The sequence below is a fragment of the Pituophis catenifer genome, unplaced genomic scaffold, assembly GCF_029215685.1.
Source record: "Pituophis catenifer annectens isolate HBS135680 unplaced genomic scaffold, rPitCat1.0.hap2 SCAF_2, whole genome shotgun sequence".
NCBI classification, from domain to species: Eukaryota; Metazoa; Chordata; class Lepidosauria; order Squamata; family Colubridae; genus Pituophis; species Pituophis catenifer.
The window spans coordinates 169,412,591-169,426,944 of NW_027256882.1; the positions used below are offsets into that span (position 1 = coordinate 169,412,591).

General features: G+C 41.1%; 1 protein-coding gene across 1 annotated transcript in view; it reads right to left on the minus strand.

Annotated features, from left to right (window-relative positions):
* Positions 1-3,775: 3,775 nt before the first annotated feature.
* RAPGEF3 (Rap guanine nucleotide exchange factor 3) overlaps positions 3,776-14,354 on the minus strand; it is a 77,423-nt gene continuing 66,844 nt past the window's right edge. The window contains exons 20-28 of the mRNA XM_070935003.1: positions 13,948-14,073; positions 13,519-13,700; positions 12,837-12,927; positions 10,628-10,678; positions 8,898-8,985; positions 7,886-7,950; positions 7,582-7,636; positions 6,963-7,034; positions 3,776-5,630 (exon numbers count right to left, since the gene is read on the minus strand). Coding sequence (XP_070791104.1) covers positions 5,512-5,630; positions 6,963-7,034; positions 7,582-7,636; positions 7,886-7,950; positions 8,898-8,985; positions 10,628-10,678; positions 12,837-12,927; positions 13,519-13,700; positions 13,948-14,073 — 849 coding nt within the window. The 3' untranslated portion in view covers positions 3,776-5,511. The remainder of the gene's footprint in view (positions 5,631-6,962; positions 7,035-7,581; positions 7,637-7,885; positions 7,951-8,897; positions 8,986-10,627; positions 10,679-12,836; positions 12,928-13,518; positions 13,701-13,947; positions 14,074-14,354) is intronic.

Consider the following 14,354-nt stretch of genomic DNA (forward strand, 5'->3'; position numbering starts at 1 on the left):
TGGAGTTCGCTGGACTTCTTGCCTTATCATTGCCTTGTTCCTTTGCTTCGTTGGACTTCTTGCCTTGAAGCCGTTGTGCTAACAGCATTTTGCTGGGCTACTCGCAGCCAGAGGCTGCTGTGTGTGGGGTGTGTGTGTGTGTGTGACTGCTTTGCTCCAGGACTTGCCATAAACGTGGCAGCGTTTGGGGGAAAGTTGGAGCAATAAAGGGGAATTTGAACTATCAGCTGGCTGTGTTGCCTCCATGCCTTGCCCCAGGTCATCACATCAGCTATGGCATCTAGCCATGGTACTGCAAGGATTTCCTAGATGCAAAGTGACCCAACTTGGCATCTACTGTATGTGTAAATTATAAATACAAACCATTTCCCGCATATATGTTGGTTGTTTTGTTGGAAGTCTTACCTCATCTGCCTCATTTATCAACTTGTAATTATGCTGAAGAATGGAAGTAATCACACCTTTCTTCTGTGCAACTGCCGACGGTGAATCTGCTCCAATTGCCACAGTTTCCATACAGCAAATGAAATAGAGGCAGTCCTCAACTTATAACCAGCTATTGAATGGCTGCTCAAAATTATGGTGGTGAAAAAAGTGCCTTACAAACTGGTCCTTATACTTAGGACCATTGCATCATCCTTGCAGTCCTAAGAGCCAAATTCAGGCATGTATTTGCAGTTAACAGTTGCAGCATCCTGGGATCATGTGATCGCCATTTGGGACCTTTCCAGCTGGCTTCTGATAAGCAAACTCAGTGGAGGTAACTAGATTCACTTAACGAATGTGGCAAAATGGTCATAAAATTGGAGGTGATTCACTTAACGATTGCATTACTTAACAACAGAGGTTCCGGTCCCAATTGTGGTTATAAGTCAAGTACTCATTATTTAAATTATAAAATCAATCTATATCACCAATGATGCATGACAGCATTTCCACAGCATACAAGCTAAGAAACAAGAAATTTGTTTCCATGTTAGAACCATAAGACTTCTTCTCTTCCAGTCCCACCCACAAATTATGGTCTGCAACAATTCTGTTCCTTTCTCAATCCGGATGGTGAATTTGTGAAGCATCTCATTCCTCAATAGAACGTATTTGCCCAAGAGGTGGCTTTTAAGCTAAAACTGGACCTTGGCTGCTCTAATTAAAGTGAGCTGACCCTCAACTACCTTTAAGCTGATGCAACTGCGAAACCTGTGGGAAGATTTAGTGAATAAACAGCTGCAGAACAACATGAGAGAATCACTGTGGAAGACCATGAAGGAATCAGTCGGGTTTACCTTTGCTAAACATGTCAACATCTTTTTGAGGGCACTGTGAAATGAAGAGCACATCATTATAAGTTGTTGAATAGCTGGGAAATGGGACAACTTGCCACAGCCAACTCGCTGCAGTCCACTCATCATGGCCAACTCGGTGCAGGACAATTGAACAGTTCTATTTAATTATTTAAGATAAATAAAAAATATTTTAATTTTTGCCATTCACATTTCATTCTACCCAGGGGTGAAATGTAAAATTTGTTACTACCGGTTCTGTAGGCGTGGCTTGGGGGGGGTAATGTGACTGGGTGGGCGTGGCCAACTTTAACTTTTCAAAGCATTTTTTCTAATGCTTTGAAAAGCCTCTGCCGATCAGGCAACTCAGCTGGGATCGTCAGAGACTTTTCAAAGCATTTTTTTAACCACCTCTTCGGCCAAGAGTTTGCAGGAAAAAATGCTTTGAAAAGCCTCTGAGAATCCCAGCTGAGCCACGCGATCATCAGAGGCTTTTTTTTTACTTTTAAAAGCATTTTTTCTATAACCTCTTCCGATGAAAAAATGCTTTTAAAAGTAAAAAAAAAAAAGCCTCTGATGATCATGTGGCTCAGCTGGGCATGGGGGGGGAGGGCACAGGGATTTTTGCTACCGGTTCTCCGAACCACCCACCGCCATCACTACCAGATAGGGCAATCCGGTCCGAACCGGGAGCATTTCACCCGATTCTACCCCTCCTTTTGCATCATTTTGTTGATGATTCTATTCCACTTCTTTGGTATTAGTGTAACTCTTGCCCCGCAGTGAGTTGTCCTGTGGAGAAATGACTGTGGCAAGTTGTTCTGCAGAGAGTTAGCCGTGGCAATTTGTCTGTAGCGAGTTAGCCATGGTGAGTTGACTGTGGCAAGTTGGCCATGGCGAATTGTCATAGACCCGTGTAGCTGCCTAACTGTTAGTGCTCCTACCATCTTTATTTGGAAGACTGAATAATTCCACGGTGGTGCTGTACATAAATTACTTTTGGAGATAATAGGACACAAAACAATGGACACACACTTTCTGGGGTGAGGAAGTAAACCCTAGTTCCTAGTATATTTTATGTGTGCGCGATTATTTCCCCTAACACACACATCTTTATCATGTTTTCTCTAAGATGCCCTTTTTGCAAATTAGGTATGTCTATTTCCCTAAAGTGCATGTTTCTCTAAGCACATTTTGGTTAGAAAACTGCAATACAAAATACAGAGAATGAAAAAATAAATTGAAGCACTCTTGTATTTTGGTTGCCAGTTAAGGTCCTGCAAGTTGGTTTGGTTGTAAGTTAAGGACTTGCAAATTCAGCTTGCATTTCCCACTGAAATTGAAAAGAAAGCAATCACTGCTGCCACAGGCTGGTCTTTGACTCTCTCTATACTTTTTTTTTTAATATAAAAAGATTTAAATTAAAATATTGAAGATTAGGAAGAACCTAAACTATTTCTTCTTGCTTTTGGGTCATTCCATGTCAAGTGGTCTGATTTCAGAAAAGTGCCCCGCTCGACCATCACAAATTTCGATGTAAACATGCATACATGTCCCCAATGAGCATTGGTAAAGTGTTATGTGTGCCAATGCAATAATTGTGGAGATATAGGCATTTGTGTGATCCCCATACCACAGCCTTCTACGGTATGACTCTGAGGTTCTAGCAACTTTGAGACATAATATCTCTCATACTGTATATACACTGCTCAAAAAAATAAAGGGAACACAAGCAGAAGACATCCGAGATCTGAATGAATGAAATAGACTTATTAAATACTTTGTTCGTTACATACAGTAGTTTTGTGTTCCCTTTAGTTGTTTGAGCAGTGTATAAACTACTGTATGTAAAGAACAAGTATTTAATAAGGCTATTTCATTCATTCAAATCTCGGATGTCTTCTGTTTGTGTTCCCTTTATTTTTTTGAGCAGTATATTTTGTTGAGAGAAACAAAACTTAGCCATCTTGTACAACTTTTTGTGCTCTATTAAACAAAATAATAAAAACATTCTCATGAGCTATCTCCATCTAGATAATTTGGAGCAAAGTTGGCCGAAAGTAGTGCGGCTCGAAAAAAGATTAAAGTTTGGCTTTTTATATCTCTGGAAAGAAAGGTATGATAAATGTGAAACTTTGTGTGTAATAACTTAGTAACACAAGGTTTTCGAATAAAAAAATTCATTCTCTTAGTGCTTTCCAATAGTTTACAAACTGAGTGTAAGGTTGACGTTTTCTGTAAAAATACCAAAAATAGGATATTTTCAGCCTGCTTTTACAAAAAAGACCTTCGGGAAACTCTGTTAAATCATTCTCATTAGAAAGAGCATGTTTTGAACCCCCTAAAAAAGGAGGGTTGGTTTTTCATTGCTGACGTATAAAGCCCTAACAATAGGGACAAAGTTGAGGATGGTATGTTTAAAGTTGTATATTCGAAATTGAATAATTACAAAATCAGAATAAAAAAATAAAAGATAATATAGAAAACATATTGTTTACAAAAATCACCAGGCAATGAAACCCTTGTTAGGAGAAAGATTGTGGGCCCAGTGTCCATTGGTTCACATGGAGCTGGTTTGCCACACCTCCCCAATTGCCACCAGCACCATGACCAGCACCCCCCTGCCTGCCCAAATAAGGAATTGCATGCACTAAAAGGTAGAACTGCCCAATCAAAAATCCCTTCCCTTAGTCTTTTTCTTTTCTCCTATCCAATCATGTCCAATGCTCAGAGATGCAGTCTACATTTGGTTAATCTAGAGTTGCACAGCCCTATGAGAAGATCTGGTACCCTGAAAGTCTCTTAGATTAACCTGGAGTCCCATGATTCAAGGGGTAGGCTGCCCCACCTGAAAACCTCTTGAGCTCATTGATGGACAGAAAGTCACATTACCCTAGGGGTGGACTTGCCTTCCATGCACCTTGTCCATCTCAGGCAAACTGAAGCACTCACTCTGTGGATGGAGAAACAAGTGGGCAGCCACCACTTCTTGATGCTTGTACCATCACTCACCTCTAATCTACTTCAGCGTGCCATCTGCTTAGAAGCTCCCCATCTGGGGGTGGGAACTCCAGATTTTGCAACCCACTTCAACCAGCCTCGCTATTGCCTCCATGACAATATAAGGAAGGAAGGCACGTGAATGCTTGGATCAGGTAATTCCTGCACACCTACCTGTTGCTACAACAGAAGATGCTTGCAACTTTGCAAATTTTTTATCGGCAAAGCTGCTATTAGCATGAAAGGCAGCTTGTATGCATTCCGGTATCTCCTACAACCTTCTAGTGCAGGGCTGTCAAAGTCCCGGCCCATGGGCCAGATGCGTCACACACTGGCCATGCCCATGCCCAGTTTAATGAAGGGGGGAAAGTCCCAATACGTCACGTGACACCACCGTAACGCCGTGATTTTGACACCCCTGTTCTAGTGCATCCCATTTCTAGCAAATTGCCTACTTGATGTTACATACAAGAGATGTGTTATCTCATTGAAGTGAAGGCTCTATAGACTAGGAGCAAAAATATCCAGTTCTGAGTCTATCATATGCCATAGAAGCTGCTAGGCCAGGCACTATCTCCACACCAGTCCAGCTTACTTCATCAGTGAAGAAAAAATTGGAGTGGGAAATGCTGTGTACTCTGCTTGAGCTCCAGGAGGAAAGCAAGTTATAAATTTAATGAATAAATAAATACATCAGTATGTTCTGCTGATTCGTCCAATCAATTCAACTGGAGGGAAGCAAATAGCTCCATTCAAATGTTTTAAAGAATCTTCTTTAAACCTGGCAGAAGAGAGGGAATTTCCAGTTCAGAAAATAACAATTCATCAGACACACCAAAGCAAATCTTCCCATTTTTCTTTCTTTTTTTTTTTTAAAAAAAACCACATATTTCTGTTGAACACTGGTAACTGATAAGTGAGAGTTTTGCTCCGTTCCCGGTAAGGCAGCTTAAAGCTTTCCATGAATCAGTCTTTTTTCACACCAGAAATTTTGCAGTTTGTAAAACCTGAGGCAAGGTGACACATCGTTCCTTAGGCTCTGGAGAGATGGCACCCATTTTTCAATGATCAGGACAGATCAAATGTGCCACCAAGAATATGAGGAGTTTTCTCATCTGCTTGAGATCTTCCTCTGGCCAAATGCGAAGGGCGTTGGCCTAACCCACCAGAAAGTGCCTTCCCAAACAGTCCTTGGCACGATTTCTGTCCTTGCTTGGGCAATCTTCTAGCATCAAGATTCAAGGTCTCGTGAGAGCCGCAAAAGTTCCTTCTGTCTGTCAATCACTCTCAAGGGCTGGATATGGGCCCAGGTTGCAGCCGGACTTCGAGTGCTAAGGGATTGTTCTGAGCCTGAAAGGAAACAAACCAGGATTAAGGAAATCTATCATCTGCAATAGTTTGAAAGAGGCAGAGAAAATAGAACACCACTAAATAACATTTGACAAAGTTTCCTAGCTATATTGCAAGAAAGTAATTAAATGGACAGAATCTTTTCTTTTCTTTTCTTTTCTTTCTTTCTTTCTTCTTTTTTTTTTTTTGGCTTCTAAGACAGGTGTGGCCAGTGATGTAACAAAGTCTTCTGAAGAACGGAGACCAACTGTGTTGGCCTTCTGGGGGGTGGATTTAGGAGACAATGATTATTTTAGAGCAAAACAGTTGACCCATAATTGCTCAACCCACCTATTTTACTTTTTCCAATGCTCCAATATTCCACCACCACCACCACCACCTCAAATACATAAGCAGCTAAATGTTTGCCATCAACTTTTGGCAGAAGTCACCCGTGGCTAGAGTGGAGGTGGGGTATTTATGTGGCCCATAGACAGAAGGTTGCTTATCTCTGCTCCAGTCTAAACAACAGCTATTCTTCAAGATTTAGGAGATTCACCCCTCTCCTTGTAGATTCCAGGGGCTAAATAAGGGGTGAAATCTACTTACCTTCCCAAGCGGTTCGGAAGTGCGCGCACCATCGTCATGTTTGTTTTTTTTTTAATTTGATTTATATGGTGCCCTTCTCCGGAGACTCAGGGCGGCTTACAATGCATTAAGCAATAGCCTTCATACTTTTGTATATTTATACAAAGTCAGCTTATTGCCTCCACAACTGGGTCCTCAATTTACCTACCTTAGAAAGGATGGAAGGCTGAGTCAACCTTGAGCCTGGTGAGATTCGAACTTACAGTAATTGCAGACAGCTGGTGTTAATCACAATGCTATCAGTCTGCTGAGCCATCAGTCTGATTTTTGACCCTTTGCGCATGGGCAAAGCCTTCTGTGCATGCGCAGAGGGTCAAAAATGGGTTACTTCATCCGGGCAGGTGGGCGGAGCCTTGCATTGCCATCACTACCGGTTCAGCAAACCACACGCCGCCAGCGCTACCAGTTCACGCAAACCAGACGGAACTGGCTGAATCCAGATCCTTTTGCATACAGACTCAGAACTCTGTCATGGAACTATAGTTACTTTATAGTTTTCACGAAAACCTCTGTTAGGACATAGTCCTTATGGAGCAGCTGCTGTTACATTTGCATTGTGTAGGGTAGGGAGAAAATACCAATACGCCCTTTTGAAAAAGAGAGCAATATAAATCATGCAATGATTTGACGGTTCCAAAGAAAAAGTCAACAGTTAAACAATGTACACGAGACACACACACGCCCTTCCCCAATTCACTTGCTTACAGGTTGAGGCACGTATTGCCCGAGCTTCTTCCAAGAGGTATTGGGGACGACTGCGCAAGGGAGAGAGGGGAACTGGAGAAAGGGAGAAAAGGAAAAATAAAAATGGGAAGTCAGAGGTTTACAGAGGAGGAATGTGTGTGTTATTTCCTAGCCAGCTCCTGCCAACTTCTGCTTTGTGTCATCTACAAAGACATTTTTCTATGTCCCTGAACATTCCAACTCTAACAGAAGTGCCTATTATTATAATGCAAGCATCCTTTTAAAACATCGAGCCAGGAAAGCTATTTCTCTTTTGATGCAACCTTCCGACTCAGATCACCTGTAAATCTTCCCTTGTCAAATGTAATGACTTTCTCAGGAATGGGATGAGCTAAAACTTTAATTTTTAATTGGCATTGAAAATAGATGAAACTTAGCCTTGCAAATTAGTTTGACGTGCTTGTTGAAAACTGCTTTGTAAAATGAAAGGGGGTGGAGAGAATCATTCTATTTCGTCGGGCCACTGTATTTGTGCAAGAGTCCTGTGTGGCAACCATTCTAAACTGCAGTGTGTAGGCTTTGCTTCTCTTGATCCTCACTGGTCACAATTCCCCCAAACCCAGCACTCTTCTATACTCACGGTTGGGATGACTCCGACAGTGATGTACAAGGTGAACAGCTTTGGCCATCATGCGCTATACAGGATAGATATGGGTTTGTGTTAGATTATTCACTTGTTCTCTCTCTATTTTCTCTAACCAAGCTATTTGTAGACTGAAAAAACAACTAATACAGCATGCATGCTGAAGGTACCCCAACCTGCAGTCAGAATCTCAGAAACACCCGAGTATTTTTTTTCCAGCTAGTGATTTTTTTTTCCCAAAATGGAATGATCTATTTCATTCACAAAACAGTACAACAGAAAGTCTACTCTCTCTACTCACCAGCTTTTCAAAGTTGACAAGGTTCTCCACCAAGGTACGGTTGCCCTCGTGAATGAAGGTCATATCTGCAAAGTGAACGCAAGTGTCTTATCATTCGTTACAAAAAAAGAAAAAAGAAAGAAATGGAGACCTTTTGCCCTTTGTAATTATAGGACAGGCTTGAAATCTTTTGAATAGGAGGAAGTGCTCCTCAATAGCAATAGCACTTAGACTTCTATACTGCTTCATAGTGCTTTTACAGCCCTCTCTAAGCGGTTTACAGAGTCAGCATATTGGCCCCAACAATCTGGGTCCTCATTTTACCCACCTCGGAAGGATGGAAGGCTGAGTCAACCTTGAGCCGGTGAGATTCGATCTGCTGAACTGCAGCTAGCAGTCAACTGAAGTAGCCTGCAGTACTGCACTCTAACCACTGCGCCACCTCAAGCTTCACTTTTGGTAAGTTCACTTTTGCACATAGGCAAAAATGCAGAATTAATTTGCCAGCAGCTTCTTTGGTTTCAATATAGTTGCTGTCAATAGTCTTGACTAGTGAACCCAAGAAAAGCAGACATTCTTAAGAATTTTGAAATCCCAAAAGCAAAACTTAATTGGAGACAGTATTTCGGTACTGAAGAATCAAAACCAACTCTGGGTTTTCCCGCACAATGCTTATATAGTTAAACAATAGCTTCCCATTCTCCCCACCCTTGGTTGGTCACATTGTTCAATTATGAATCATCCTTTTGTTTTGAGAACAGTTCATCTTTCTGTTAAACACCTGCATCGGTGCCCTTGGTGATATTGGCTCTCACGGTCTGTCTCTGAAGCGTCTACATTCTTTCTCCCCTTCCCTCCCCACAGTTCGTTGGCCAGTTGAATAGCGATAAGACCTAAACATTTCAAAAGTGGTTCAACCATGACAGCTGCATTACACTTCATGTTTTAGAACCTCTGAACTAGCTGTTTTTGAGGCTTTGTCAGTTACTTAAAACTGCACCTGTGTATATTCGATAGGATTCTGTTGTTGTACCTTTAAGAAGGAGGGGCATAAAAGGGATCATGGGTGGAGACAGCTTAGCCACAGCCAGTCTATAAACACGGTGATTCCAAGAAGGATCCTGGAAAGAAAAAGGATAAATCAGATGGGATGTTTGTAGTCAAACATGCTTTAGGCAGACTGTTGACTCCTTCAAACCATTTTTCAATTGTGTGGCTTCATCTGGATTGTAAAGGTTGAAGAATTAGCAGGAACTGGCAATCTTTTGGAGGCCAATGGCCATACTTAACTTTCGAGGGTGTAAAGGTTCCCCTCGCACATATGTGCTAGTCATTCCTGACTCTAGGGGGCGATGCTCATCTCCGTTTCAAAGCCGAAGAGCCAGCGCTGTCCGAAGACGTCTCCGTGGTCATGTGGCCGGCATGACTAAATGCCAAAGGCGCACGGAACGCTGTTACCTTCCCACCAAAGGTGGCCCCTTTTTTTCTACTTGCATTTTTTACGTGCTTTCGAACTGCTAGGTTGGCAGAAGCTGGGACAAGTAATAGGAGCTCACCCTGTTAGCCACTGAGCCACCGTGTGTCAACAGGGATTAAACCAGGCTTTGGAGGAACTTTCTTGTGCGTCTGTGGTGTTTGCCTGGCGGAGCACAGGCAGTTCCAGAGGAGCTGGCACCGTGTCCCTCGAGGGTGTAGCTGAAGGCTACAAAATACGAGCAGAGCTGGGCTTTGGGAGGAGTTGCTCAGTTTTGTTTCTAACTGGTGCATCTATTCTAGGGCTTACTTTATGACATCGTCATGCATTCCCAGACTTCAGATAATGCAATACTATAGAAAACTGGTTAAGAAGTGGTTCCAAGGGATCAAAAAGGGGAAATAAAGTCTTAGGCTGTCCACTGCTAGCTTCCATGCTTATGCAAAGTCCCTAATTATATATTCAGCATAATATATTTGGGGGGGAGGAACAGCTAAGCCTCATTAGATCACTTTCTCACAGGAAACCTCATGCTGCAGTGCCAAAATCTTGCATAATTTAAATGGAGATTCAATGCTACTTGGAATTTAAATGTTTTAAGTCTCATTATGGCAGTATCATGAGACTTTGGACAATATTTAATAGTGAGTTGATAGGTGGGTGTGATGTTGAAGCTCTAATGCAAGATTGTACTGTGACAGCCAATCTCCAGTCAGGTTTGCTGAGCTCTTCCTTACATAAGGGATTCTCTTCCATATTGCTCATCGCCTCGTATCTTCAGAGGTCTAGAAATAGATTTCTACAGATCTATTTCTACAAATAGATCTAATACAGGACAAAATTCCTCAGAAGACTTTGAAATTAAGAGCTAAAGAAATTGAGTTCTCATTGAATCCATTCAGGGAGAGATTAAATTTGACCAACACAAATAAGTGAGCTCATATCTTTGTGAGAAAGTCTATAAAGAGAAAGAGAAGGAGGTGTGGAATATTTCAGAACGTGGTCTAGGTAGATTATGCTCCATCAGTCTAGGCATTATTATCTCTCTGTGGAAGGATCCAGATAAACTGTTGACCACCTCAGAGTCAAAATGTAAATATTCGGACTAAGATTAAAACGACTACTCTTACAGTAAGTCTAGCTGCAACTCCTAATATAAAACTGGTGCAAGCCACTCTCTTAGCACCAGTTCCCCATCAGTAAAATGAGAAACAGAATAGGGATACTATGTAAAAATGAGAGAAGAAATCAACACTTCCAAAGACAAAAAGGAACATCTCTCCACTCACCAACATCCGTTCCATAGTGCCATACAGCTTTCTCGTCTTGTGCGGAAGTTTCTGAGATATGAAGAAAAGTCAAAGGGAGAATTGTCAGAAATGGCCAATAAGTTAGTGCAGAAAGTTGGGGAATTTATTCAACTTATATTTGTTCAAACAGGACTCTGCACCTATGAAAAGAGAGTGGACACTTCAAAGCCATAGGTAAAATTTTCATACCTGCGCAGAAGAAAGTTAAAGCTTTGTCAACAGATAATCTGTCAAGAAAAGCTACTAAAAGATATGACCCTGGTCAAAGAGGTCAGCCTAAATTGACTAAGAAAGACCTTGTTTATTGGCATAAATCACATCCTGTCAAAAAAGGAGATGACTGAAAATCAGCTCATATAATAATATGACTTCTCAACCTGAGTAATTTTTTTCCTTTGAACTAAAAAGGATGTCAATCGTCAGTGAGCCTTAGCTACCCAAGGATGCCTCAATAAAATTTTTAAGGACAAAATTTCGTAGCTTCTCAAACTGAATACCTGTACTATAGCAGAACATGCAAATAACCCATTTCCTGCCTATGTGATCTGCTAGTGATCAGAATACTACATCCATGCTACAAAGCATACAAAATTCAACAAAAGCCAAATCATAGAATGGACCACAAAAATAAACAAGCAGACATAATCCTTCTTAAGGCTGATGTAAGGTCCATCCAGTCGCTATTTCAAAATCTGGCTATTTCCTAGGTATTGGGGGCTACGATGAGTAAACATCCTATTGCGAGAAGGGTATGAATGTGAGACAGCCCACTGTTAATGATTGTTTGTTTTTACATTTGAATCATTGTTTGTCTAGTTCAGATGGGGGTTCAGAGAGGGGTATAAACCACCCAGGGTTACAATGTATGTTAGGCAGCCATATAAATTCCCAGTATTTCAGTGTTCACGCATACCCAATTTCTGCTCTGCAAATTATTTTTTAAATGAAAATCTCAACTTTTGTAGTTTCCTCTGCTTTTAAACCATTGTTTTAATTGCAATTATTACAAAGTACCCTCTTCTGTATCAACTTTGCCACAAATAGATATCTTCCCCATATAAATACTATTCCACAGGACTCCCAAGAGTTACCACCATGAGGATGATGGATTTCTTCAACAACCCAGTTCAGAGCCATCTGCCTTCCAAATCCCCCTAAAATGCTCATTTGGACCCATTTTGAGCCAAATTTACTTCAGGTTGGGGCTGATAAATTATACAACTGCAACAGTGTAATCCTTTCACAATTTTTGACACCACATCTCTCTCTTGACCACAAATGGACATATTAGAGGATTTAGTAAGACACAGATTTAAAAGCATGTAGTAATACTTGATTTATCCATTGTTTTATGATGTCAACTTGGGTTGATTCACTGCATCAAATATGAAACGCTTAATATGCAGATGTTTTCCTCTTCTGGAATTCTATAGCTCATCACCCTCTTCCTAGTTTCTAAGAATCTAACTTCTTGCAAAAAGAGTTGCCTGAGAGATGGGCGGCAAATAAATACGTAAATAAATAAATGCCAATGGGGAAAAGCCAAGATTCTCCTTTCTGGGCATTCCTTATCTATTTGAGATACTGGAAAACATGCTCCTTTATTTAATTGTTTTAATTTTGCTACTATCTTTTACTTCTTACCCAGTAACTGATTGTTAAGGCCTGTTAATGAATCTCCCTCCCAGAAGATCTTGTACACATGATAATGCTTTGCAGGTCTGCCTCTTCGATCCCAAACTCATTATTATGGCTACACAAAATACACATGTCCTTGATCAGTACATTGTACTCCATCAATTTGGGAACTAAGCACAGCTTCAAGAGGGATACACACATGGCACAAGTGTGAGAGATTAAGAAGACACCCACCTAACCAGCCAGTTCAGCTGAATAAACCTTAGCAATCAATGGAGAGATAGATGTTGTAGAGTCAGATCACCCTTGTATCTCATAAACACATACAATCAGACTGTGATTGCTATTTTGCATCCCTTCATTTCCTTAATCAGGACCCCATAAAAACGATAAAAGGTCTGGGAAAGAGTCTTTCAAAATGGTAAGTGTGAAATTGGAAGATACAACAAACTGCTCTTCTGAACACAGTTTAAGTTAATGTAGGAAAATAGTTTCAAGACCAAGCATGTTGATTCAACTGTTTCCCCTTCTCTGGAGAGTAGAAATGTACCTCCCAAGTCCTAGAAAGGCGGCTGATGGCAGAGTGGCTCAGGCCAAACATCACGGCAAAGAAGGAATTCAGGTTCCTTTGGTCTTTCAGGCTGAAACCAAAAATACAGAAACACCATTTAGATAAGGAGGGAAAACCGAAACAAATTTGATTATAAATTGCAAGTTTTTCCACAGGAAAAACCAGCAGATGCTCCATTCCTACAGCATCAAGTTCTCTCCCATGGAAAGAAATATCTGCTTTATTTTCAGAGGTCTCCAAAAAAGTAAATCAGGATGTACCAGATGAGGTTTCAATGCTTTAAGGGAGAGAATCATCCTAATGATGAATAATAGCAATAGCACAAGGCAGGAAAAAAACAACCTGTTTTTTATGGATGACATCTCACTCAATCTCTTGCTTTTGGTCAGGCTGGCTGGATTCCTGAATTACACTGTTTTTTTTTAAAATCAGAAAGTTGAAAATAGGAAAGCTGATGAAGAAACCAAAAAATGTTCTGTGAAAAGGAATATAAACTCTTCTCTGGGGAGGAGAACAAATATGTGGGCTGATACTAAAGGTATCTGATGGCGTAATTATTTTTGTCTTGACTGATAGACCTCAAGGAACTCATGAAAAGGAATCAGATCTTGCAAGCCTACCCACTTCTAACCAAATATTTTCATGGTTAGTAGAGTCTTACTGTGCAGCCAGCTTGATGAATTTACGGAGCAGCTGGGCTCTTTTGATAACATCAGGACAAAAGCAGAGCTCAGTGGTGATCCAGAACTGCAGCTCATTGAAACGACGCAGGAAACGCTCCACATTGGCTGTGGTTGCACTGGGAAATTTCTGTGGCCCAACCACGTAGTAAATCAACTCCACCTTAAAAAAAAACACAACAGTCAGGGAATTTCTCCCAAGCTCCAGTCCTAAGACACAAGGCCTTGCCTCAGTTTCTCTTTCAAACGAGCATGCTAATGGGCTAAGATCTCTGCTTGCCTTGACTTGACACACAAAGCAATAGAAATCTCAGTTCAATACCAACAAGGATGGGTGAATAATTCATGGAAAGATTGGGAGCACCAAACCTTGTATACAAACAAATAGAGCGTCCATAGAACTTCCTTACCTGATGGATGCTTTTGAAGAGGTTCCAGTCATGCTCGGTTAACTGATTAGCCAGGTCCTTTGAACTAATGAAATCCAAACTTTCCCAGGAACCAGTTCTGGGGCCAAGCTGTTCAGGGTGAGGTGCCTTTGCAAGCAAAAGGAGAAAAGGATGGCACTTTTCGCTATGTATAGATGCACTGTGCATACTGGTTCCTAGAATGGAACCTCAGGAAATGTTTGAACACTAAAGCCCAGGTCACACTAGAAATGAAGATATATTAATCCTACCACACCCATCACATACAACTGTACTACAACCTTAACTATCCTGCAACCCCTTTTAGGAGCTTTGGATGTTTGTTTGGCATTTAGGACACAGAATTGAACATCTTCAGTTATAGAAAACTCTGTCCTCCTATCACTAAA